Genomic DNA, 27,354 nt, shown 5'->3' with positions numbered 1-27,354 from the left:
AGTTTTGTTCGTATTACACTGATTAGGATTATTCACATGTTTCTTGAACTTAGGCTGGCAGCATCGTCCGCAATCACGTGATTACATGACTGGTGATTCCAAATGACACGTGACTGGAAATGGCTCTTGGGTGAATGATGATGGGTTTCTTTCATAGTTAACAGAGGGGAATGGGGAGATCGTTGTATGTTTTTGTTCGGTTTTTTGGCCTCGACCGTGCACAAAACACGATAGTTGTTTACTCCGTACTGAGGAACAAACCAACAGAAACGTTTTGGTTACGTACTTCATGCATAGTGTATGAGCGCAAAACAAAAGAATGTGCACGGTTGTGGACCTTCCAACATAAATCTTGACATCGTTGTTTGCTTCTTTGATGTTTGGCGGGCTTCATAACCAGTCCCCTCTATTAAGTATGGTTTTTTGCCTGGGTTTTGCTACCAGCCGACTCTATAAATATCGCGTTCTTCGTCGAAGAACAGTGTAACAGTGTTCTATCAGCTCGACCGAGGTAGCAAAATATCAGGACTGGAGGGTGTGAGGACTGCACCAGACCAGCAGGCTCTAGATTGTTCATTATTAGGTACTGAATTCCTAATGTAACCACTAGAGAATTAACTGTCCCCAAAGATCACTCAAACCTGAAGTCAATATTTCCGATCTTCTGTCGCGCTTTACCTTCGTATATCCTCTACACTTTCTCATCATCCAAACGAAGATGCATCCCACAAAAATAACAAGTACAGGAATGTGTGCGCGCGTTTGGAAATAAAAGTTGCGTTAACACAAGGCAATTTTTTCTTAGACGAAAGATACACTTGAACTGCCTATTGTAACACGCCGCGGACTGAACGTCTCGCCAAGTTTTCCTTGTAGCATTGAAAGCGCGAAGAGAAGTGGAGTTGAACGTTTGATCGCGGCAACGCTGCAACAAGGTTTTCTGATTTATCTCACAAGCTACTTTTTGTGAACAATTCAATGAGTATTCTTCATATTGGTATTAGCCCCCGTCCACAATACACCGTAGGAGCTTTATTTCTCCGATCAGGCCTTCCGTCCCCCGGGGATCCGTCTACACTAATCCGTCACGAAAATGTAGCTTTTCGAAAACGCTCTAAAAACCGAAGAAATTTGAACACGCCGGTTTTACGTTTTACTGTGAACAGAAAACATTTTGAAAACGAGGCTTTTCGAAAACGATGACGTCACGATAATCATGTGATTTCCCTGACCGAGTTTCCTCAAACGCAAATCCAAAATGGCCGCCGATTATTGCGTTTTCAAATTCCTCCGGCGCAGTGTGGACGGAAAACAGCGTTTTCAAATTCCTCCGGGGTAGTGTGGACGGAAAACAGCATTTTCAAGTTCCTCCGGCGTAGTGTGGACGGAAAACCGCGTTTTCAAATTCCTCCGGGGTAGTGTGGACGGAAATCAGCGTTTTCAAATTCCTCCGGCGTAGTGTGGACGGAAAACAGCGTTTTCAAATTCCTCCGGGGTAGTGTGGACGGAAATCAGCGTTTTCAAATTCCTTCGGGGTAGTGTGGACGGAAATCAGCGTTTTCAAATTCCTCCGGGGTAGTGAGGACGGAAAACAGCGTTTTCAAATTCCTCCGGGGTAGTGTGGACGGAAATCAGCGTTTTCAAATTCCTCCGGCGTAGTGTGGACGGAAAACAGCGTTTTCAAATTCTTTCGGCGTAGTGTGGATGGGGCACCAAACTTCCAAGTCACGCGCATGACAGTGGCAGACAGTTAATGGTCTCAGCCGAGAGCAGTTAAAAATAGCCAAAACATGTTTTTATTATTTCATCAAGCCTACAAGAGTAAAAATGTCATACAAAAGCGTTTACTTTAAAACTCCATTGACTGATCTCTGTGGGTACGAACGGTTCCTAACTGGTTTAAATACGTATTGTCGGCTGACTAGTCAATCCTTTTATGTACAAGTTTTACAGGTTTCTGTTGATTGACAGATTACAACTGACGTGGCAGTTAGCGACTACATAGTTATTGATTATTCGGTACAAAACTCCAACAGTGACTTGCATTAACGAAAAAATTATCTCCATCCCCAAAATAACATCATGATCACCAAATTCTCACTTCATTCAAACTCTTAAACCTCTGCTTGTGATGCATTCAAAGAAAAAAAAAAACAAAAGAAACTACTGAAACCACGTGCGTTATTCTCATTTCATCTCAGTAAATCTGTTGATGAAAAAAAAAAGAAGAAAAAGACACACGTAAGTCAAAAAGGAAACTTCACCTGGGGAAGAAAGTTTGGTCGCGGATGAGAAGGTAACCTGCAGAACAGGCGTTATTTTGGAACGGAACGCTCGATAAACCAGGTTCCCGATGCCGCCATCTTGGATTGTAATTGAATGCTAAACCGATAGAGGAATGGGGCTCACCTACTCCCTCGGCAAATTTTCCCTCGCCCCAACCCTCCACAGTTACCAAATCCAAGATGGCAGACTAATACTCGAGCGCCAAAAATACGCCTACCGAGCAGGCTTGTGGGAAGGCCAAGAAACTAAAAGCAAATTCGTACCTTCCCTCCCAACCTTAGTCGCTGTTTGGAGCCAGTTCCTCCCAGCGTCGTTCAAAGAATTGGAAAAGTCGTTTGCCAGCTTGACCAACCTAAAGAAATAAAAGAGAAACATTTGATCGTTAACGTATTAATCAAATGGACTTTAGTGTATCGAGGAATTTTTCCAGCATTGAGCGCCGATGGCCACAGCTCCACTGTAAGTCACGTGACTCACCTCCGAGTCATCCTCGTTAAATTCTTCACAGTTTAAGAAAACTGTTCGTGCGTCATCCACAAAATCAGCGGGTCCTGGATACCTGTTGATAAGATTAGCCCGTGATTACAACTTTTAAAATATTTCAGCAGCATTTGAACAGTGGAGGAGGCAGCGTGACCGAGTGGTTAGGGCGACGGACTTGTAATCCGAAGGTCGCGGGTCCAAGTCCCTCTCTGACCACTAAGCTGGAGTTGTTTCTTGGTAGACCCCAGTTCAACTCCTCGGTCATATTGGTAAATAGCCGACTGGTCCGCCTCCCATCAGTCGAGATTTTCAGCATATTATGTTTAGTTGATATATTTGTTTCTTTCAGTTTAAGTGGCATGCTTGTGAACTAGTTAGGTGTAGCTAAGCACACTGACCGCTTTACACAGTCCACATTAAACAATAATGAAGAAATATGACCCATCTTGCTAAATCCGTCTCAATGTAGTTCCCTTTTGGTTTGGTTTGGTTTAAATTCATTTTTGGCGTTTTTGAACCCGGAAAAAACGTCACTTACGTTTTCTTCGATTTGAAGGAAATTCTAAACCATGCAGAAAGGGCCATACATAACACTTACTGACAGTCACGAAGCTTTATCTTCATTGTGTGGAAATCCATTGGTCTCCTTATTATCTTGTAATACTCTGGAAACTAAAGTAACACAAAGAGCATGTCAATTACTAGCGGCTTCAAAGATGTTAACGTGAGAATCTAAATACGATACAAAGAAGTCGATACAAAGACTGTGCTCTTAAGATTTTGGGCAAAAGCAGACGAACATATATTATTCCCAGTCTTTATTACTCTCTCCTTCTCTTCCCGCCCCTCCATTGTGAACAGTCTTCATTTTTTTTTCCGACAAACTGCAATACTTGCTCGTGAAGCCGCCATATTGATTCACGCACTCATCCACCTCGTACCCAGTTCCTTGAGTATTTTCGTCACGGTATTCAAAATGGCGGCTCCCCTATCTGAGAAAATAGAGGGACGGCCAGTATACTCTCCCTCCCCTCTCCCTCTCTCCGCCGTCCACGAGTAAATTGAAATCAAGGGCTAACTTTTGACAAACAACTAGAAAACGCCTGATCATGGCTCTCACTTGTTTAGGGTTAACCGGAACCAGGAACGGCCAAGCATCCTCATGTTTCTCCATTTCCGCTAAGATCATGCGGCACGGTGCCATGTCTTTGGAAGCCTGTTTCCGGTTAGCATGTGGGCGTACTTCTTCCTTAGGGGGAGGGGTGAGAGGCCGGCTGTCGTCATTTTCGTCATCCTCTTCTTTGAACTTCCGCTTCCGGCGTGGCTTGCTTCGCTTCTACGGTTACAACAATAAGATCAAATTTTACCGAGCGGAAATTATTCAAGTTCGTCCTTTGTACTTCACTGTCAGTTTTTCCCCAGGAGAGCAGGGTTATATGAGCCTAAACTCGGCACCAAGAAAGAATAAAGAACTACAAGTACACAGATTTAAGAACAACATTAAACTTACTCTTTTACAGTTTGGACAGGTCCATGATGCTCTCGGAACCCTACAAAGATAAGTTCATTAGGTAAGCAAAGAAAACAAACGGCTTAAGAAAGATCAAAACGTTTCCAGTTACCTTGTGCCTCTGTTTCAAAACGAGTCCGCGTAGAAAACCTTTCATATGAAAATGAGTTTGATTTGCATGAAAATGAACCTCTAGGCGGAACACATTTTCATCTGAACGGTTTCACACAGAGGTAAAAGGCAACTCGAAAATGGCCTATTGTTTCTTAACAGCAATCCGTACTTGCTAAGTGGCGGTTCAAGACACTGCAAGTGAAAGTTCCTTGGGCAGTTGTCACATTTGGCCATCTTGCCTGTTGCTCCGCCACACATACAGCAATTGTCACCCCCAGCGGCCTGAAATGACATCAGACAAATACAATGTGACCACCGAGACAAAATCCAACTCGTCAACACTAGAAACTACGTTGAAGAAATAAGTGACGCTAGAAACTGCTTACACGTTTGCCCACGGGTTATGAAAACCTTATTTCATCTTACTTTATCAACGCACTACCAAGAAGCCAGGTTAGGAGAATACATGAGATAATCAACAAGGGAATGTTAACTGGCTTGATGTAACGCGCATACTCACCAGAACAATGCAGTCAGTGCAGTACCAGTCCCCCTCGGGTATCGACAACAGCTTGGGCTGTGGACAAACACAATGCAATTAATCGGAAACAGTCGTGGAGTCCACACAACATTAAACACTTCAAACTCAAACCAAATAACTATGAAATGACTGCAAAGAAAACAATATCTTGAAGGAATACCATGCTGCTATATGATTGTTGCAAGATGTCAAAGGAACTACGCTAAACTTCAAAAGTTTCAAAATTCTAAAAACAGAGAAGTCTACTATTTAAATTCTTAGCTTGAATGCTGTCACGCGACTCACCATGCAGCAGTACGTATGATAGCCTCTGTCACAGCCATCACACAGCAAAAGTAACTCCTCATTATCACCTTTGCGGCAAATCTGGCAGAACTTGAGGGAAAGTTGAAAAAAAAAAAAAGTTAAACAAGACACAAATTTGTTTGTATAGTTTCACTCTGCAGGCCTTGCTGCCTGGAAAGTATCATCAGTTTTCTCAAGTGCTGTTCTCCAAACCCACTACTCTCCAACACACAGAGGTCGCCTCGGCAGTCCATCCAAAGCCCAAGTAAACACACGTCTCGGGTGGTGCGCTCAATTTATCCCCCACCCCGCCCTTTCTGCTCAAGATTTGACCCGAAAAATTCCATAATTATGGCATAGCTCCGTAGAGTGCTATACGTCTGTTTATACAGGCCACATCATCATCATCATTAACATCATCATCGTCATCGTCATCGTCATCGTCATCGTCATCGTCATCGTCATCGTCATCGTCATCATCATCATCATCAACATCAACATTATTGTCCTCATCATCATTATCGTCTCCTACACATGATGCACATCAAAAATAACACCCATGCCTCTAAACCCGGTGTTTTCAACACAAGTAGTTTTCAACACACTTACCACTTTCATGATGGACTTTTCCCAGGCTACACAGTCATACAGCATAAACAGGCACATGGCCAGCTGAGAGGCAGACTGTGAGGTGACAACTGCATTACGCCATATCTTTAGTGCAGGGGTCATCATTTCCATATCAACCCTACAAATGATAACACCACTCTAAGTTTCAACAAATTTCAATTTGTTTCACATTCCTACAACACCATATATTCGAATTTCCTCAACTTGAAACAATTTTCCAGGATAACCAAAACTAAAAGAAACCTTGAAGACTTTGAGTCCTTTCCATTTGATGAAAAATTCCCGTGTGAATCTACAGAAATTTCCTGTGGCAAATGGAACAACATTTTCCGGAATTTCTGGAAAAGAAGACAACCTTTGAAAGGTACAGTTGTATATCCCAATTATTGTGAAATTTCATAAAAGTAGTTTCCATTCCATTTGATTTTAACCTGGAATTTCCAAAATTTACGGTTGAATGTTTCGCTTTTCAGAAATTCAACTATTTCCGAATTTTCTGTAAAACTTTCCCAGAAAATTTCCGTACCATTTGTCCTTGTTTTAAAAATTTCGGAATTTTAATTGAATGGAAAGTGCCCTATGTAAATACTGTGGAACATAGATTCAAAATCAAATGCATAAATAAATGTCACTTACTCCATCTTTTCTGCTTCTTTTGGTTGCCCATCCTCTATAAAAATAAAACAAATGGAAAAACTATTCACAAGTTGCTTGAAAAAATCTTATCACAATTTAAAAACAAAGAAAATAGTGGTGACCAAAATGTTACACCTAACAATTTTCCACAAGGGATAAACAAATAAATCAACCAGAACCAAGAAAACTCAAGTTTTCCAAACAAGACCCATGCAAAAAAACCATTGTTGACAGAAACAAACTTACCCGTAGGTACCTCCCCTGGGGCAGCTGCTGTACCAATATTTGCAGGAATGTGTAGTTTACTGGAAAAAATATACATTCACAACAGTTTAACACCTGAATTTGAAATTAGTGTTCACATGTTAAATGGTACATTCAACCTTTAAATTCTATTCATTTTTTTCAAAGACTTTCTAAACTCCTGCTGAAGATTAGACCATTTTCATATTCTTGGTATTGGACTGGAACTAGCTTGCAAATGAGGCTAATGCGGGGAGTCTTTTCACATGCAAATGACATTAATCTCTTTTTATTGATATTAGCCCCTTTTGAGCCTCCATTACAAGCTAGTTCCAGTTCAGTAATGGCCTATTTGACTTGCAGCCACAAATGTCTTGCTGATTACTGGATGGAATAAAGCAGCAGTGACTTACTCATTTCTCAGGGGATGCTTCAGATAGCGTCTCTCTATAGCCTGCTCCAATGCCAGCAGTCTTGTTATTGCAATTGCTAATGGATTGTCCTCAGAACTTGTTTCTATGTAAATTAAAAGGAAGTGTAATACTTAAAGCAAGAAGAAGGAAAACAATCTATTGTAAAAGATAAACATATGGAAAAGGTAATCTGTTCATGCCACAATTCTGCCAGTGCTTGAGAGGAACCACCACAAGGTGCTATGTACGTAGATCCAAAAAAGACATACATGTAATGAGGCTAACATTCTGCAACAGTTATTTTGCAAACTCACTCTATTTGCACCACCAAAGGAGCCAAAGTTTTAGCACTAGAGAATACTCGGTGTAGATCACCACAACTGAACATATATGTATAAATAATGATCATAAAACCAATTTTATTCCATGCAACATTACAAAAGTTACACAATCCTAATCAATACAAACACTGAATACCAATTTGGCAAATCCTTGAACAGTATATAAGCTATGATTTCTAAAACTTTTACCGGAAAACCTATAAAAGTGTATGATTCACTCACCAGACATTGGATTATGACTAAGGCCCTTTGAAGCTTTAGAAGGCAACCTCCAGCCCTGAAACAAACAAGTTTCCTACTTTAGCTAAAACAACCTTACAGTAAAGAGAGAATCCGATGAGTGGACACCTCAACCATTCCAATTACAATCTGCTTGAATTTTCGCTTTTTCGTCAGTACTTCTTAATCGTGCTAACATTGCCATTGATACAGCAAAGCCAACTGAAACTGTTCAGGATCTACTTGACGATCAGTTGTACCAGACTTCATGTACATGCCATATTGAGCTGGAAATACAATGCCAGAAGAACAGCAGTAAAACTGCCCAAAACATTTTAAAAACATTTTAACACCGAAAAGTCCCCTGTAGAGCAAGATCTATTTACTTTATTTCTTTATATGTAAACAGGAGAGGTTCTGAAAGTTTCAGAAAAAAACTATTAAAAATTACCTTGACTTGCAAACTTGCTTGAAATACTTTCTCTTCCATTTCCTCAACTTCTCTAAGAATAGCTTTGTCAACCGCAAATGCTACCTCAGGAAACATTTTATCATCAATGGGATTGCCTTTGTTTTTCTCAGAACATGACAACTTCTCTGGTGTCTCATTGTCATCATCCGAATCACTCTCAACTTTAGTTTTCATGAAAAGAGAAACAAAAGATACTTGTTAATTGAAAATATTCAGTTATGAAATGATCAAGGAATTGAACTCAACTTTAATTAAATTGTTATGTCCATGCTTTTGTCTTGTATTTGTGGCAGCATGAAGGTATTGCATCATGACCCCCCCCCCCCCCCCCTTTCAATTTCTGGTTGAGATCACCTCATCATCCCCAAAGAATTGTCTGGTTCCTCTTCAACAGGCATTTACTTTTCTACTCTTAGGTGGAGAGAAACAATGAAGAGTACAGTGCCTTGTTTAAGACCAAAGAACAATGAACTCTGCCAGAGTTTTATCCTGGACCTCTTGATCCAGAAAACAATGGAATAAGCAAGGCCACTTCACCTCATAGCAAACGTCACTGCAAGGTTTTAAAACAAAATTAACACAAGGCTTTGCACAAGCCAGAGATAATCACAATTTACTGACATTTTTGTTACATAGAACTTTACGTACCTTGATCACCCTTTGTACATGAGCTGTTGGCATACTCTGAATACTTCTGGAAATTCTTTTGAAGAATCTTTTCTCTTATTCCTCTGCACAGCAAAAGAATGCCAAACAAGATTGATTTAAAACTACCATAGCAGATTGTAAAAGAGGAGTTATAAGGTGGAAAATGAATGGTAAGTCATAAAAGGAATAAGAATTGAGCACGACTGTTTCACTTACCTTGAGTGTAGAATTTTAACAAGTTCCTTCAGTTGTGATGGTTCTGTTATTCTCCACCAGCCATGTTGCAACTCTAAACAAAGAACAAAACAACCAATAACACCTTCTCCTTGTAACTAACCTATTCACATGTCAAGGCAAAACATAATTTAGATTGGCTCACTATTGAAGGGCAGACACTGGACAAACAGATAAAACTGAGTTCTCACCAGGAATCAAGGGTCAATTGCGGACTGGTTTTGTTATTGTGCCGATCCCTATTGTAGCAATTTTTATCCAATTACTTAAAAGATGTACCACTAACAATATCTCCTTCCACTTTTGCTCATTGAGTTAGCACCATGAATATAGGATTTCAGCCGAGGACAGCAACATGTAGTAATATCATTTGTACACATGGTGTTTACCAATTACCAATGAGCAGTAATTTAACATCATGCTGTTCATTTCAAATTTTCCTTAATTAAAAGTGTTGTTCTTTGGCACTCTCAGCACAAGAACAGGCTAAAGAGTAATACATTCAAGTTCCAAACTTAATTATTTTTACTAATGAAGTGTAAGTATAATCATTTACCAGGTGGAATTGGTGCAGGTTCCTGCATCAGGGACTCCAGTACATTCCTCTTCAACTCCTCAAATGACAGTGACATAGTTGAAGCTGACTGTGTGCTAAGTGCCAAGGTAGATGTCGGCATATTGCCCTGGGGATGCCCATCCACGTACACCAAGTTCAAAGTTTGGTAAGATGACTTAGGTGGCCGTCCAGGGGGCCTCTTCATGGGTAGCTGAGGAAGAAACTGAATGGTGGCTGCTTGATGAACTACACCTTGTGACAAAGAGCTAGGGCCAGCTTGACGATTTGCACTTTCATAATTTGTATTGGAAATCCTAGGTGGTCGACCAGGTGGTCGTTTCAATGGAGGCGCACTCATAATGTCTGTATCACCTCTCTTACTGTACGTGGGGACAAAGTGCCCACTGTTGTGGGTATGGGAAAGAGTCAGTGAAGATTCGTCGCAAGGCATGCGTGGAAGGAGACTAAACCAAGAATTTCTTTCCTGAGCTCGCTGTACATTAGAATGCTTTTGCTGAGTGAAGCCAGACTTAGAAGTTGATGCCTCATTTCTAAAGAGGTTTTCAATTCTCTGGATTTCCAAAGCATTCCTATTTGCTGCAGATGTAATGTGTGTGTTGTGGAGCTTTGGCTGAGCGGGCTGGGTCTGTGAACCTCCGTGATGGTTATTTACCTCAACCTTGTTGTCGCCTGATGAGGCCATACCTGTATTATTGTCTGCTTTGAGAACACTTTCCGAGGAAGAACGAACAGGTGATTTAAGAGGAGATTTAAGTCCTGTTGGAGACTTCAAGCCTGCGTCAGCTCCTGTGTGATTTTCTGCCCCTGCATCTCTACATGGCTCTATTTTTTGTCCTTCCTTTACACCGTCAACCTGCATTCCTTCATGCTTGACCTCAGAGTGATTGATGTCTTCACCCTCGGGTTTCCAGTCGAGGACAATTTCTTTTTCAGCTGTGTCCATTCCCTCAACAAAGATTCCTCCTCCATGAGGCAGAATCCAGTAACGTCTCTTGTACCGATCCTGACCCAGACAAAGTGCTCGCAAGGCATGAGAGGAACCAAACAGTTTGGAACGAAACTTTGCATGTTTCTGTAAGGTAAGTTTTAAATTAAGTGTTATTTGCTTTATTTCAATGCAGCCAAGTTAAATTGTGGATTAAAAATAGAGTAATGCAAGAGGGGCATTTAACAAGAACATTTCACAAAAACTAAAAGTAGTCACTCTACATTCTTTTCTCACCTTCTCAAATTTCTTCAGCCTCCTTTCAAGTTCCTCTTGAGTTGTGGGCTCAGCTCCATCCTAAAAAATATAATTTCCTTTGCTTAAAATTTCTGTTTTTCTTTTAACTTTTTTCTTGTGCATATTCATAGTTTTGAGGTATAGAGTGGCATGGAAGCCTGAAGGTAGCCACACACAAAGGGACATGTTACTTTAACAGCAGAAAACCTCACATACACTCTATGTACTAAACACACAAGGAAATCTATCAGTTACATTTTGACACAACACATACCCTTGAGCCACAGGAAGTGTTGCTGCAACATATCGTTGCTACATTTTCCTTTGGTGTATGTAGTTATGATTTTATCACTGTGACATGTCCCTTGGTGTATGTCAACCTTAATGAAAGACATTAAGCCCTGGGTGTTCAGCAGCTGATTAATGTAACCTATCATGTGAGTTCTGGAGCGACAGCCTTCAGCAAGTGAAATATTCAATATAATAGTCTAGCAGAAAGCTCCTTCCTGACTCAACATTGATCACAATGACAACTCATCTTCACTCACATCATCTTCCTCAGACTCCTCACTGGACTGCGTTCCGTCACCACCTCCCTCCCCATCATCATCATCATCATCGTCCTCATCGTCCTCTTCTTCTTCCTCTTCCTCCTCATCTTCTTCATTCCCCTGCATACTGTCATCAGCTATGGAGTTGCTGTTCTCTCCCTCAGGGTCAGCAATGTTGACATCAGCTCTCGGACGGCCTGGAGGTTTCTTCACCTTTACAACTGGATACTTTTCAGCTTGAATAGCTTTCAGCCTGAATCAGACAAGAAATCACAAGTTTCTCTCATTGATCTTAATATTAAGAGTTCTTACAGAACTATAGATTAGGAAAAACAGTACCAAGCAGCCCTCCAGTAGACTTTGGAAGCCTTGTTTTCTAGAGAAAGTGATGGGCAGTTCTTGCTAATGATATTCCTCACATTATATTAGGGAAGTAGCAAGTTAATTTAAGTTGTTCATGGTTTTATATCCATTGACTTCTCATGACAAGTTTTATTCTGGCAATCTGTAGAGCAAAAGATTAGAGATATGTAATACTGAGATACTCTTGTGGTAAAAAATACACCATCAAATGAGAGCTACTGTGTTCCCAAGTAATTCCTGCAAGTGAAATCATGAATAATTACTTCATTACATTAATACGTAAATGACTTACTTTCGTATTTTGCCTTCCACCACCCACTTTTCCCGCCGTAAATTGGACATGTGTTCGATGCTGCTTTCAATTTCCCTGAGAAATACATAGTAAAAATTCAACAACACTGACATTAACACTATTAGACACAATTAGACAGACTAAAACCAGTGACGGTAAATCTCTGATGCAGTACCTGTGTCAGAAACAGTAAATACAGCAGTAACCTTAAATTATAGTACAGCAGAAGTAAAACTTATAATGAACATACCTGCAGATAGTTCTGCTACAAAGCAGCTCATTGCACAGGTAAGCCATAACTCCAGCCTTATCTGACATTGTTAGGGCTTGGAATGGGGTGCTCAGCAAAGCATCTGAGAGCTGGTAGATAGTATAACAGAATTAGTATGGCAGGGAATGTATGGACTGTCCACTGGGAGCATAAAGAAGTGGCCGTTAGTGGAGGTTCAACTGTATGACTTTCTTTTGCTGTCAATACCTTATAAATTTCTCTTATTCTTAGTTTGGATAATTATATCAAAACAAGCTGATGATTCTTTGTCATCCTTGTAACATGTTTCAGATAGACTATGCGTTGATATTTTTTGACATTTTATGTTTTTTTTATCAGAATTTTCTTTGTAATTATATTGCAAAGCTCTGTAAAAAGAGCACAATGTGAAATGGACACTGTGGGTAACCAAGGATTTTATTATGTTATTATTTTATTTTATATTGAAAGCAGAAATCAGTTATATTCAAACATAATGTTTGCAAGTGTGAAAGAAAATAAAAGCAGCTAAAAAAATTTTCAAGTAATGATGTTCCTCACCGGGTGTGGATCTCCAGCATTTCTTGACAATATAAAAAGTCTAAGAACTTCTGAGAAATTTGCCTCATTCAGCTCCACCTTGGCTAATGCAACCCCTAACGTTGTAAAAGACTGTTGAAAGATGACAAAAATGCCAGTCACAATTTAATACTACATGTATTATGATGCTGCACTTGACAAATCCATGTTCACTTGGTAAGAGCCAATGCATTGACAACATTTTTTTACTAGTTGGTGATTTACAACTTTAGTATCTGTTAGTGCCTGTTAGAATAGATCCCATTTTGACATAAGGCAATATAATTTGACTGAACTTAAACATATTAACTAATCCAGAGTTACAAAAAGGAATATCGCTGAAATTGAGACGTGTTAAAGACTTCAACGAAAGGGACAAGAAATACATTGCAGACCAAACTTTTTTTAACTCAACTGCTCTGGACAGAGTAAAGAAGACAACATGCACTTTTTTTGCCAAACACTATTTTAATACTCACATTGGGTCCCTCACATCCTGGATCCTCTAAAGCAGAGATAAGTAGACTTTGACACAGAGGCACCAGAACATCCTCACTGCTGTCGTTTAACAAGGATGATTGCATCTCCCACAAAGAAGGGATCTCAGAAGAATCTGAAGACAAAAATAAAATGTTCAGGGCAACACTAATCATGGTGAGGGTGTAGGGAGTGGTTATCATTCTGGGGCGGATTTGGGGGGAGGGGGCAGATTGGGTGGCTAGCAACCATTTTTGGAGAAGCAAAAATAAAACAAAATTGATTATGGCAGAAATAAAGGGAAACTCTCTGGACAGGTACCTCATTGTAATTTGTACTTTGTGGTATAGCTAGTATTTCTAGTGTAACAAGTTTTAACTAGGTTCCAATTCTCAAACTGAAACATTTGGAGAGCATGCATCATTGATTCTGCAACCCCATGGTACCAGCCATCACCCCCCCCCCCCCTCCCCGCCCCCTTGTTAAATCTTGGATCTGCCCTTGTCATCTATTTCAACTGAGCTTTAAGGAGCTCCAATTTTCCTGGACTTACATTTGGTAGTTAAGCTTGGCATATCATTTTTTTGTCAGTTCTAAGAATTTGGTCATGCTTCAATAAAAAGACAATCTCCCCCAACTGACAGAGGCAACCGACATATTGATTTGATGCAGCTGTTTTGTAATCCCTGGTTCACGACCTTCATCCTGAAACTTGCTGGAGTTGTTCTTGGCAGTCTCAAGTTCAAGTTTGCAAAAAGCCAACTAGATAGCCTCCTAATATCTGAGATTGTTAACTATATTATGTTCAATTTGTTTACTCTGTTTAAGGGTGCATCCGAAAACTAGCTTTAAGCTCAGTACATTTTCTCTTCATTTGCAAATTTCAATTTTTTCTTGACTTTCAAAATTGTTATCACCTGTCTGTTTGACAATGCATCAGTAATGAAATGAGAAAGTAGCCATTGAGAAGTCTCAATAAGTTCTTACCCAGATCTAAAGCTTCACCAAAATTGTGTACAAATTCTTGTACCATCAGTAAGTCTGCAAATGCACCTCCAGGTATCTGAAGACCTAAGACTCGTGCCAACTCAGGTAAGGCCTTAAGAAAAAAAATTGAAAATTAATTTATTGTCTGTATAGTATATAGTGGAAAGCTGAATTTGTAAACTTAATGATAAATTGACAAACTGTGACAACTGTGAGAACACAAGTGAAACTGATGAACAGTACCATCCAGTTATAATAAAAAGGTAGTCTGTATTTGAGCCAAGTTGCCCATCAGGCCGGAGCTTATCTCGTCTTCTGTAGCATGAAGCAACTAGTCTCCCCCCTGGATGACATACTAGTCCATCGCACGGTTACCCCCCTCCCCCAGCATTAAGTTCTCTGGTACCCATTTATACACCTGGTTGGAGAGAGGCATTGTGAGAGTAAAGTGTCTTACCCAAGAACATATCACACAATGTTCCTGGCCAGGGCTTGAACCCAGATTGCTCGATCCAGAGTTGAATGCACTAACCATGAGGCCACCACACCTTCCACACTCCAATTAGAGTTCAAAACTAGGGCACATTCGACATGCCCTCATGGCTTTACTTTATCTTCTTTCAGTTCAAAAATGAATTATTACCTTACTATCCTTGAGTACCATGTCTTCTACTGGTTTCTTTAATTCACGAGCTAAGATCATTTCTCTTCTCTTTTGCTCCTATAAAAGATTGTTATCCAAACATGAGAAGAGGGTTTTATGTATGAAACAGATGACACAAATGTAGGTGGACAACAACCTCTACATTTATAGCAATAGAACAGCAAATTAAACAAAAAAGTGACTGGTGGTCAAGATATAACAATCACATTTCTTACAAGTTTTTTCTCTCTCAACAACTTCTTTTCCATCTTCTTCTCCTCCTTTAATCTCTCACGCTCCTGAAAACAAGCAGGACAGAGACTTACTTCTCAACTTTTTATTTGGTGTTGGTTTTTTTTATAACATCAGGTAAATACATATGAATGTCACACCTCTTGTTTCCTTTGAGATTCAATTGCTCTTATCATCATTTGCTGCTGTTTCTTCTGTTCTTTTTCCTGTAGCAAAGATCAAGGCAAAGCTAAATCCAGTGAAAAACAACCTTACAGTAGAAGTACTATTAGACAACTAAAAGTAAAGTTCTACATGATTGTATGCTAGTTTGTGTATGAAGTCTGCCCAAGCTTTATCTTATTGTGCCTCATTTCAGGCCAAACTATAAATAACATTTTTTAAAAGCATACTACATACCTGCTGCTTAAGTAGGACAGCCTGTTGTCGTTTAAGTTCCCTTTCCTGAATAAAAACAATGAAAATTAGAGACGCCATTTCAAACAAGGACACTTTCAGCAGAGAGGAAATATGACATGACATTCCATTACATTGTGTAATATGTCATATTTAGTTTCTGCTTCAAAGTCAAACCACAATCAAGTTATTAGGGAGCTTAAGAAAACCACGACGATGACAGCAACGAGAATGTCATGAAACAAAAGGTATAATGAGCAGAACAATGGCTGTGCATGTGCATTATAAATCTTTGTACATTTCTTGGCCGTCCTCTCCAAAACAAGAATATGAAATGACCAAGTTCTGCATAGTTTGAGAAACGCAAGCAGTGACATCTAATTTTTTATATTTCCATTTGGAATTGAACACTGTCATTGCTTATTAAGCCTGACCAGGTTTTTTAGAGCCATTGGCATACTGAACGGAACTAGACAATTGCAAATTTTGCTGGTAAACTATAAATTCATTTTGGACAAGGCATCATCCTCAGCATCTCTGTTGTTGTTGCTCAAGCTCCCTAATCTAAACAGAAAAGTTTGTTTTTCTAAAAGAACTAGACCCACAGCCTATTCTTTACCTTTGCCTTCTTCATGGCATCTTCATACTTGGCATTAGCTGCATCTTCCTTCTTTTTTCGACGAGCCTGATGAAATGATCAATTACCAGTCTGTATGACTACTAATGTTTACAGGGTGCAAAGGAAACCAATCTCCATGTTTGCCCTTCAAGAGTTAATTTGATAAACAAGCCTGCAAATCTTTCTCACTCGGCCCACCCTCCCCCCCCCCCCCCCAAAAAAAATCTCTTAATTATACTTCCACAGACTTGCAAGTAATCTGAATGTCTTGAAAAACGTTCCCAAAAAAACCTTAGTTTACCCATCAGGACAGACCCACAAGACCAGCTATGAAATCCACCAGACCCTGGCTATTCAACACAAGTTTCTTTGCATTCTGGTTTTATAGTCACTGTTGTTTCTACCATGTCACCTAAGCATGCTATCTGATAAAAGTTTTAACTACATTAGGAGCTTTGCCAGTTGTGGAAACAAGCTAAACAGGAAGAATTATATGCAGTAGCTCACCAGCTGCCTCTGCTCTCTAGCCCTCTCTTTAGCGAGCCGCTTCTGTTCTGCAAGCATCCTCACTGAAAATAAAAAGAAGTAAACTCTGTCAGATCAGTCTGCTAAATACCATCGCTTCAAAAAGTATAAAAGATATGGCCACTTGGACTTAAGAGATTGCAGGGCAAGTAGCAATATACAGGTACACTCTTAACAACTGCCTCATAAAGTGGATGTTGGGTACCCGAGACACCCAGGAGTTTGCACTATTGGCAGCCAGCTCCTAGATGCTCCCATGGCTGGCAAATCCTGGCAACCCAGCCATGAAAAATAAACAGCAAAGATCTATTTATGCATTATTTACCTCTCTCTTTTTTGGCTTCTCGTGCTGCTTGTAGAGCTTCTCGCTTCATTGCCTTATTACGCATCCTTGCCTCAGCTATGAGAAATCAAGCAGACGCGTCACATTTGTACCGTGATAAGGTTTTATTTTGTATCAATAACATTTATATTGTAACATGGAACATGATACGTCAACAAACACCACACAAGTCTCTTTCGTCAGATACATCTTGAAATGAAACAGGGAAGCTCATTTTACACCGCTGCATCCAAAGACACAGTTTGATGCCAGAGAAAAACCATTCTTGCATCAAACGAACAACATGACAAACCCAAACACTCTGAAGAATTCTTATGACACCAGCATCACTTGAAACATCATACAGTCGCTTGCTTCACAATAAACCATTGACGAGAATGACATACCAAACCTGTCTTAACTTGATGATGATTTCCAACAATTTTTAAATTTGGAATGATTAACATCACTGATCTGGGAGTGGTTTACAGTGACACAAGCACACAAAACAAATATTATTCAATATTTTTACAATAATATTGCCATGCCTGCACAACAGTATTTTATTTAAAACTCTCAAAATTTTAAAAGCAATGCCAGCAAGCCATAAATATGTGAATTTAATAAACACCTCTCTCTCTTTTGGCCATCTTAACTGCTTCCAAAGCAGCTTCGCGTTGCACTTTTTCTAGTCGTTTAGCTGCAGCTGCTTTTTGGGCCATTTCTGAAATGAAATGGTCAGACATGGCCAAAAATGTTAAGTACAAGATTAAGTGGACAAGCGTGTCTTAAGACAGGTGACACCGTCCTGATAAGACACACATGTTGGAATTATTTTGTGACGCACACACCATCACATTACATGATTGATGGCATATGCTTCTGTTAAATAACTAAGTTAGCATTAATCATATCAATAACAAAATTCTTGATTGTGATTGGTTCTCCACAGACCTGAATTGCCGTAAATTGGAGCACACACATCACAGGTGTCCAATTATAACTGCTGTAAATATTTCCATTGATTTGTTGGTTCTGTCAGTAGAACCAATGGAACATAACTAAGTTTTTTGGTAACAAAGGCTAATAAAGCATTCTGAGTCTTGAATTTTGTTAGTGATATGATTCATTGGCAATAGGACTTTGTGTCTTACAATTCAGGAATAATTGTACCAGCATTTTCAAATCAGCCTCCAAATTAACACCGGTTTGCTTTTAGTGTTACTTGTTGGGTTACTCTCTGAATTGCATCCACTCAGTTCTATTACCATTACAAATTAGCATTACTCTTAATTAACCTCTTTCTCTCTTGGCCATCTTAGCAGCATCCATGGCAGCTTGCCGTTGAGCCTTTCTTAAAAGTTTAGCTTCCGCAGCTTTCTGTACCATTTCTGCAGTGAAATTGAAATCACCTTCACTGAATCAAATTTGGAGCACAACTCAAACCTTTGCAAAAGTATGAAGCAAGTTTTTTTGGCAGACAGCGCATGTCCAGTTTTCTCTCAAGGGAGTCAAAGCTTGAAGAAAATTTTCATTTGTAGAGCCTCAGTAGCTTCGACTTGAAGGGTTTCATCTAAGGTACTGAACATTAGCTGTACACTATCAAGATACATGTAGAAGGTGTTTGGAGCCCTATTGAGGTAGATACAGCAGCATGTGCCAGTGAGAAATCCAACATTACACTTTTCTCATCAACTCAATCAGTTAATAGTTTGATTCCTCAGAACAATCTGAACTGGACAGTTAACTGTCAAAAAGATATTTAAAAACTTGGCAATCCCAGACGTACATCAACCAATCAGAAGGCTGGTAAACATTCGCAAAGTTTATCAGTATCACACAGATGGTAAATAATGGTGATCTCCTATCGTTTTCAGTATTCATTCTTGCAAACAAAGCAAGTGTGAATTCAAAGAAAAAATGCATAATTTGTAGGAAATATCATCAGTGTAATCTGCTTTATTCTCCTCAATTGATTAAGTGATATAAGTGATATCAACAATTCACCTTTACAGCTGCTTAAAATAACCAGAAATATTTCAGCTTTTTACTACACAAATTCAAAATACTTCACACCTAAGTAACACACTGTATTTCACAAAAGATCAAACTACATCACATCACCCTGTACTTGTAACATGTAAGCAGTTTACCTCAGCAAAACATCAATCAAAAGTTATGCATAAGTGTTCGACAGGCCAATTTCAAAATACTAAAATTTTTCTAACAAGGCTCAAAGGCTTAGAGGACTAAAGCTAAAGAAATCATGTTGAGGCTGAGGCATAAATAAAAATTTTCTTCTTTTGTTTTAACCCTCTAAGCCTCAGTGCTATCATTTTTATTAACATTTCAAAATTGGCCTATTTTATACTAAGAATTAACAAAGTACGTTAAATCATACCAGCTTGTTTTTGCTTCTTCTCTTGTTTTTTGTTTAGTTTTTCCATTTTGGCTCGGTTCTTTTCCTCTTCAGCCTGTTTTCTTCTGTGAACTTCCTCCTCCGGCAGAGGTTCAAAAACAGATCCCTGATAAGAAACAAGATAAAAATCCACTGAGTTTCAAGTGTATTCATCTCACATGTCTAACTTCTCCGTACAAGACACAGTGCTGTCAACAAGATAGGTGCTGAGAATAAACAAAACCATGAGCCTAGACCAAGAGAAGGGTGACCAGATGCAGAAGCAGATTCTCCAGATGAACTAACATAATAGTGAAGTGAGGAGAGTTAATATTTCAAGCTTGAGACCAGAAAAGTTAAATCAACATTTAACAATGAACTATATGTCTAATTGTTTGACAAGTTCTTCCAATAGCACCCAAAAAGGCAATTTCCGAGTTCCCTTCTGCCTCTGTTTCAAAACAAGTCTAAGTGCAAAACTATTCTTATGAAAATGATTTTGATTTATATGAAAATGAAATGGTAAGGAGAACTCATTTTTATATGAATGGTTTCGCACTTAGACTCGTGTTGATGCAGAGGCAAAAGGACACTTGGAAATGGCCTATTGCATTTGCCTGACTGATTACAATCAACAAGGAACATGGCCATTGAAACACTCACACAAGAACCATATTTTAGTTTTTTAATGGAATAGTATAATGTGTTAGATACACTAAATGTGCACATGCATTAAAGCAAAACCAACAAACCTCTTTACATTCCAGAAACTCTCCAATATGGAGTTTTGTACTAAAACTGAAGTTTTCCAGAGTTACATCAGTGATGCCATTCTTGTTAAGGTACTATGGGGAAAAAAAAAACAATCTCTTTTTAATTCCTAAAGACTAACAACAATAGGCTCTTCCTGAGTTGGTTTTTACCTCCAATTCAGAAAAATGCCTGTTCAAAAATGATTATGGCTGGAAATTCTTGTTTTTAACACCTGAGTGACAGACAACCAGGAAGTAAATGTATGTATCAGTTGAAAGAACAAGATTGAGGCAAACCTATGCTAAAGCAATCAAAAAGTTTCTAACTTGGTAAATTTAGAAAGACAGAAATGGCAGCTTTGTCCAAGCTCCAATTTGGCTTGTACATGTAGGTTCTACATGTATTTCTTCTAGTCTCTTTAGCTTGTAAAAACAGCTATTCTTACAGTATTTGAAAAAATTCAAACTCAGCATACAGGTAGCTGCCATGTGATTCAAACTAAACACAAAGGTAAAGGTGAAATGTGGACAGCTTGAATTTGTAATTGTTTTGAAGTCAACCTCTCTAATACCAAAAATTTAATAAAAGTTTCAAGTCCAGATCTTAAGAGCAGTACCGAGGTATGCACAGAATACTACACCAAAACCTGACTAGTCAAAATTGTTTTGGCCAATAAAACCTGACATGTCAGCAGTCACTATGCCACCATATTAAATTGTTAGAAGTGAGTCTTGAGTACTGCTGGAATTTACCATGATCAGCTTTTATTTGTTTCCTCAACTGGCTTGATCATTGGCAGTGATAAAGAACATTGAACTCAGAACTTGAAAAAAAAATTGAATTCAGGCTTTCCCTTTGCACAAGCAGCTCTCAAATTTTGCTTTCTCTACCAGGTCTTAGTTTACTTTTTTATTATTTTAGTTTTAGCAGATGACTTGCCTGAGCCGTTGTCCATCGAGCAAGTTAGAATGAAAAGTTACATGTACTTGCCAGCAGGAGAATCTACATGTCCTGGATGACCAGATAGTACTTTTTTTTGAGCCCTGAACATACTAAATCAAGTTCTCACTGGCAAAGTAGCTATACTCCCCATACTCACTCGGGTAACCTCGGGATATGTACGAAGTTTCTTCCCACAAGGAGCAAAATAGTACACATCGCCTCTTAGACCACCAGAAGCACCAACTTGACGAAGGCGGGTCTGACGTCGCCACCTACAAAACAAAACACAATTCCCACTTATCAAAGGAAGTCTGGATATCAATATGTTCTAGACAATAAATAAATATTCTGTCTCATGAACTTGAAAGATAAAACACGCATGGATATTCAAAATTAGACAAGATTAAAGCAAACTATTTAATATATATTAAATTCACTTCTGTGATCTGTTTAAAGCTAAGATTTATAGTTGATTAAATATCTCATTTCCATTTCTAATCTGCAAGGTTAGTAATTAAAGATAACAGAGAGAAATAAAAATAGAGTAGCTGAGCACTTTCAAAGCAAGATAAGCAGAACAAAAATGTTCAATTTGATTCAATAATAAACAGATTAAAGCTATTTAACAATCTCATACAAGTTTGAATATGACTGGTTTGGCATTTATCGTGAAATAAATGTTGCTCCTAGATAATCCTCTTGCTTACTTTGGGATTTTTCACTACATACTACAAGTCTCCTTAGAAGAGCACAATATACAATACCTTCTGCAGTCAGTAACAGAGAATAGTTAAAAATACCATGGAGTTGAAAAACTATGGAATTTTAAGTTTCTTAAATGATCATTCAAATAAGCATTAGTAGGAGTTAATTGACTTGATTATGTAAAGCTATTTTGAGAAAAACAATTTATGAAGCATTTTGTCACATGTACCCCTTAGCTAGAGGAATCTGGACTGCTTCTTCATCCACTGCTCGACGTCTTTTTCTAGGAGTCCCTACAACAAATTTTTTCAAGATGTAAATGAATGAACTGTTTTATTGAAAACTGGACACATGCATGCAGTTGCAATGTATCTAAATCAGGCAGATTAATACATTCTAAAGAGCTTAAGATAACAATTGAACTGCAATCCAATTACTGCATTCTATTGTTTCAGACAAAAATTTAAAGCGTTTAATCACAAGCAACGCCAGACATTTTGACATTATTTTTTAAGTGCATAAGATAGTGATTCCCAGTAAACTGCCAAGCAAATTCTTGCTGCTCCTACTGGAACAATCACATGTATGTATTTACATAAAGTTTAATTGTCTCAATTTAAAAAACCCTTCGATCCTTGACACCAAACACAATTACTTTTAAAGTTCAAGTGTAATCGATAAAATAAAATTCACCACTCGTAAAATTCATAGGAACCACATCCGGGACTCAGGTGTTGTATTTTCCATCTCCTCACTAGTAAAGATATTGATGACTTCACTGATGTCATGTTTGACCATTAAACTGTACTTAAATTTGTTCATGAATGATCAAAACATCTTCGGATCTTCCTTGAAAGTCTTTGGCAATCTTCCATTACCTTCAGAAATCTTTGGTAATCTTCTGAAATTTTCGGAAAATATTCAGAAACGCTGATGTGGGCTTTGGACAATTTTTTGGGAATCTTTGGAAATCTTCGGAAAGTGGTCAGAAATCTTCGGAGAATTGTCAAAAATGCTGTTACCGGTATGTTTATATAATAAACAAAATAATACATGGTTGCTTGAAGATATGGAAGATCTCTTCACATGTTGAACTTTGTAACTCACTCATGTGTTGCGCTCACTCTGAGATATCGCATTGAACATTCGAAGAGATATTCTGTATCTATACTTTCCCATGCATTTTCCTCTCTATACTGTTTAACTAGAAATTCATATTTAAATATCAGACAATGTAAGTGCAACTTTATAATCACAAGAAAAACATTTCTTGCTAAAAAGTTGTATCATGCAGCTTTAAATTTGTTTTCTGTATGAAATATTTCAAGCAAGTTTAGAGTCTCACTGTCTCATATTTATATTAGTAATAATCTGAAAAACAAAGAAAACAAACAACAAGCTGAACTTAAAACCAAAGCCAGTTATAAACCTCAGTCCTGCATGCGGTATACAACTTTAGCAATTTCATTAAACAGCAACATGTATGCTGCATTGTATCAGGTTCATGAAACATGACATTTTACATGTCCTTGATCCTTAACGTTCAAGAACTTTTTTTCTCAAGCGTTGCCCTTTTTAACAGCCAATCAGAGGAATCCCAGGTACTGTACATAACACTTTCAAGTTTACTGCGAAGTTAAATTGTGCTTAATTACCTGTAGAGTTTTGATCTGTTTTCCTTTTGCTTGAAGAATAAGGTATTTCCTCAAAAGATGCCCCACTTTCCTGGGTTTCCATAGTAACATCATCCTCATCCTCTTCATCATCGTCATCATCATGCTGTTCCCCTCCCTCTTCTTCCTCATCACTGCCATCACTGTCAGTGTCACTGCCGCTGCTGTCTACTTCATTTTCACCTTCCTCGCCTTCCTCACTTTCGTCATCACTGCCGCTTCCACTTTCACTGCCACTACTTACATTGCTGCTGTCAGTGTCGTCATCACTGCTATCCTCATTGTACTTTACATCGCGGAAGTGTGCTATTAAAGGTGGCTTACCTGATGGAACCTTTGGCTGTTTTGGAGCTGGGCCAGATGTCGGCTTTTCAACCCCAGGTAAACCTTTTGAGGAGCTTGCCAATTTCTGTTCTGAAAGTGTACTTTTTGACTTGCTCTGCACTTCACCAGAGACTGCGCTCTCTTTTGTATCTGCCTTCAATAGTACCTGTTTAGCCTTTGTCGAGTTTGTAACCACTTTTTTCGTAGGCTTCAACATTTCCTCTTTAAGTAAAGAGGAAATCGCTTTTCCTGCTTTAATGTGAGGTTCGGGTTTTGTGGGAACAATTCCTTCAGTTTTATTTAAAATTGAAGTTGGCACTTGCAGTCGAGGTGGAGGGCCAGATTTCACTTTTTGCAGTTTTGGAGGTGTTGGCAAAGACTTACTAGGTTCCGAAATCGAGGCAATACTTGGTGACAAGTGATCCGCTTCTGAAATTCTTGTTGTTGTCTTACTTTCATTCTTTTTCACTGACAAACTATTTTGATGAGTTTGAACACTGCTCTTTTCACTATGCTCAGAGTGATCCAACTGTTTTTGAATGTTTGAACTGTTTTTTTCTGAATTTCGTTCAGGCGGCAATTTATTTCCAGATCTTGTGTCTGTATTTTCAGAAATGTTGTTGGTGGCCATTGTTCTTTCAATTTTAGCATCTTTTGTTCTTTCTTTGTGATGTGATACCACATCACTCGGTCTCATTTCACTGTCTTTATCATTACCTTCTTCACTGCAGTTACTCAGTTTTCTGTTCAATCGTGGTATCATGTCCAGATCACGGCTGTCTCCCAGATCAAGAACGCCCTTTCCATCATGGTTGCCATGACTACTCCAATGTGATAGTCCACTTTTAGAGTTATTGGTTGTGGGACTAGCTTGATGAACAAAACTGTGCATAGACTGTGGACTTGTGGGTGGAGGGTAAAATATTCCCGAGCCACTTCCAAAAACACTAGAAGAATTGACACCATTCATCATAGTACTCCTGGACCTGGCCGATGGATATAAGCATTCTTCAAGTCTGTCATGATTGGCAAGAGTACAGTCATGTTCGTGGGCAAGCCAACTTCCAGGGATGTGACTTGTGAAGTATTCCGGTGCAATTCCGTGGGCGTGAGGATGGGGCGGCATCCACCAACCAGCGCTGCCAGCACCACCAGTTAATGAACCATGCAGTGCCCCTGGGGAAGTCAGGCTGCTCTGGGAGCCCAATATTGGATCTAAAGACCCCCTAAAGTCTGGCAAACCTGGTCTTCTTCCCATCATAGAAAACGCACTGGGATGCATTCCATAAGAAGGATCGTGGGACAATGGGGGTGAACGAAGCACCGTGTTTGGATGGCCTACAACAAAAGATTCAAAAGACGAGTGACCAGTTTGCACCGAGAGACTAAACTACGAAAACTCTGAAACAAACCAGGCTAACTTTCAAGAAAGCATTCTTTGAAGAAAGATCACAAAACAACGAAAACGAAATCTCTACGAGGTTTGATTTGTAACGGCGAAATAACGCTAGGAAACCATTTGAACGAGACAGGACGTTAAAACACACCATCACCTGGATTGCCATCGAAAAAGCTGTGTGTATGTGCGGGACTGTGATTTGGGACATCTCGAGGATCCATTCCAGGGCTGCGAGGTATTAAGGACTTGCAGCTATGCCTGAGGATTAGAAATACGATGTCAACGGACGAAACAATAGATTAAATAGGTATGTTGGTGGCCACGAAATGCGTGCTTACGCCGAATCAGGAATATCGAGCTATAAGGGACGTATTATGCGTTGTTAATACACATGTTTATTTACAACTGTTAGAAAAACTATTTTAGAGTATTGTTCGATCGACCAAAGTTGAAAAAACCGTCAAGATTCCACACCAAAGCGATTTGCTTCGCCGACTATTTCCCCGCCCTGAATTTAACGACAAAATTCAAGCGAAGTTCGCAGAGGAAAGTTACAAACTATTTGATAAGGATAGGAAGCCTGGAAATACATTAAAATCGAGTTCTTACCGGCAAAAGTTGTTCTTGATATGCTTCTAGCTTTTTCTGTAACTTCTAGCCTGTCCCCTACATATCATCTGGCCTTCGTCGGAGAAAGACAAAAACAGCCATTTTGGATGGCGTTTTGAGGGAATTTTAAGTCTCGAAAGCTCAAGAAACCTGCAAATCGAGCTCTGGAAATGCTGCAACACGTGTGCAAATCTAGTTTATGAACAACTTAAGAGTCTCCGAAGTTCGAAATACTATGGAGTATTGAAGAAAGCGGCGAAACTTGGAATCAACATGAAAATTTACCTTTTAGGGTTGTTTGGTGCGATATTGAGGAAAGAAGGGCGAAGGAAAGCATAAAGCGCATGTGGTACGTGACGTCACAGAATTGTAAAACAATGCCTCGTGAAATAATCAAAAGTAAACTGACTCGCTACGCCACGAGTTACGGTAAAGAATTACCACTTTCATCTCATTACTCCTCCCCTCGAATACTCGCCAGTCGGCGACCGGAAAAGCTTCGTAGACAACATTTTTGCTTATTTAGCATTCCTTGAGGGAATCTTTTGCGATCACGAACTTAAAGTTAGCCACGACAGCGAAAACACTTGCCTTGAAATTCGCCGGTTGGTAAAAATGGAGCCTGAAGGAAAACCCTTGGTTGTGACTATGTAAATTTGCCAAAATCAAACGTTTCAAAATTGAAAACTTTCAGTGGTATTCTTCTCCGTGTTTGCTGACGCGAGCGAAGTTATTTCGATTGTGTAATGATTTGGAGCGATCGGCCCGTAATCGGTGGTGTTTGAGGAACTTTATAATCGTACCCCGTCCGAGTGGTTTAGCCCGCTACGGTGGTCTAAAAATACACAAGATCACAGTATGGTGGGACGCAACTAGTGTGGAAATGATCTAAATATATAAGAGAACATTTCATACAGTTAGAAATGACGAATACACGGCGAAAATCAAACAGTCCATGTGAAATACCTTGAACATTACAGACTCCGCCACAGGACAGGAAAATGAAGTAGTTGTTTGCCCTCCAAATCTCAAATTACCGAGGAAAATATTGTCGCTTTAGGCGAATATAACACAAGTTTTGGTTTTCAAGATTCAAAGAAAACAGCGTAGACGTGTAACAATTAAAAAATGCGGCTTTTTCATTATTTAAACATATCAGTCAGGTAGGGTTTTATTGCGGAAATTTATTTCCTTTCGATGGCAGGAATTTTACAGGAACAGTATACAAACAGTAACAATAACTCAATGAGGCTATTTGCACCGTTTTCCGATCTTACAAAACATCCAGCCATCGATCGAACGCGAAAAGAATTTTTCTCCTGTCAGAGACGCCGCGCATTATTGGTTCCGCGAAATGAAAAGTTGATTTATGTAAAACACTCGAGAACATGAATTCTCTCAGGGATGTAAAAATATTACGAACTCGCGAGTCCGCGGCGAC

The 27,354-nt window shown here is 39.1% G+C and overlaps 1 protein-coding gene across 4 annotated transcripts; it reads right to left on the bottom strand.

The window, feature by feature from the left end:
* Positions 1-1,773: 1,773 nt before the first annotated feature.
* LOC145486783 (bromodomain adjacent to zinc finger domain protein 2B-like) lies at positions 1,774-26,229 on the bottom strand. Of its 4 annotated transcripts, none has more exons than XM_081465490.1 (41): positions 25,914-26,229; positions 25,453-25,562; positions 23,564-25,243; positions 22,138-22,201; positions 21,361-21,475; positions 20,261-20,353; positions 19,512-19,635; positions 18,409-18,501; positions 17,742-17,834; positions 17,114-17,188; positions 16,771-16,832; positions 16,264-16,329; positions 15,648-15,692; positions 15,389-15,454; positions 15,233-15,295; positions 14,997-15,074; positions 14,354-14,465; positions 13,369-13,502; positions 12,872-12,982; positions 12,311-12,420; positions 12,061-12,135; positions 11,403-11,658; positions 10,855-10,914; positions 9,612-10,704; positions 9,038-9,110; positions 8,822-8,904; positions 8,153-8,334; positions 7,705-7,759; positions 7,142-7,244; positions 6,732-6,790; positions 6,486-6,519; positions 5,829-5,967; positions 5,220-5,309; positions 4,914-4,970; positions 4,563-4,675; positions 4,280-4,319; positions 3,890-4,105; positions 3,368-3,441; positions 2,764-2,845; positions 2,550-2,638; positions 1,774-2,206 (listed from the first exon to the last, which is right to left on the bottom strand). In XM_081465490.1, exons 2-40 carry the CDS (start codon positions 25,523-25,525, stop codon positions 2,564-2,566), a joined length of 6,216 nt encoding a protein of 2,071 aa, XP_081321616.1. In that variant the 5' UTR covers positions 25,526-25,562; positions 25,914-26,229; the 3' UTR covers positions 1,774-2,206; positions 2,550-2,563. The 4 variants fall into 4 exon arrangements, with proteins under 4 accessions (XP_081321616.1, XP_081321617.1, XP_081321619.1 ...); XM_081465491.1 differs by having other exon boundaries at positions 25,459-25,562; XM_081465493.1 differs by lacking the exon at positions 17,742-17,834.
* Positions 26,230-27,354: the final 1,125 nt, after the last annotated feature.

Source organism: Orbicella franksi, chromosome 5, assembly GCF_964199315.1.
Source record: "Orbicella franksi chromosome 5, jaOrbFran1.1, whole genome shotgun sequence".
NCBI classification, from domain to species: domain Eukaryota; kingdom Metazoa; phylum Cnidaria; class Anthozoa; order Scleractinia; family Merulinidae; genus Orbicella; species Orbicella franksi.
The sequence above is the reverse complement of the archived record's forward strand: the minus strand, read 5'-3'. Positions and strand labels throughout refer to the sequence as shown.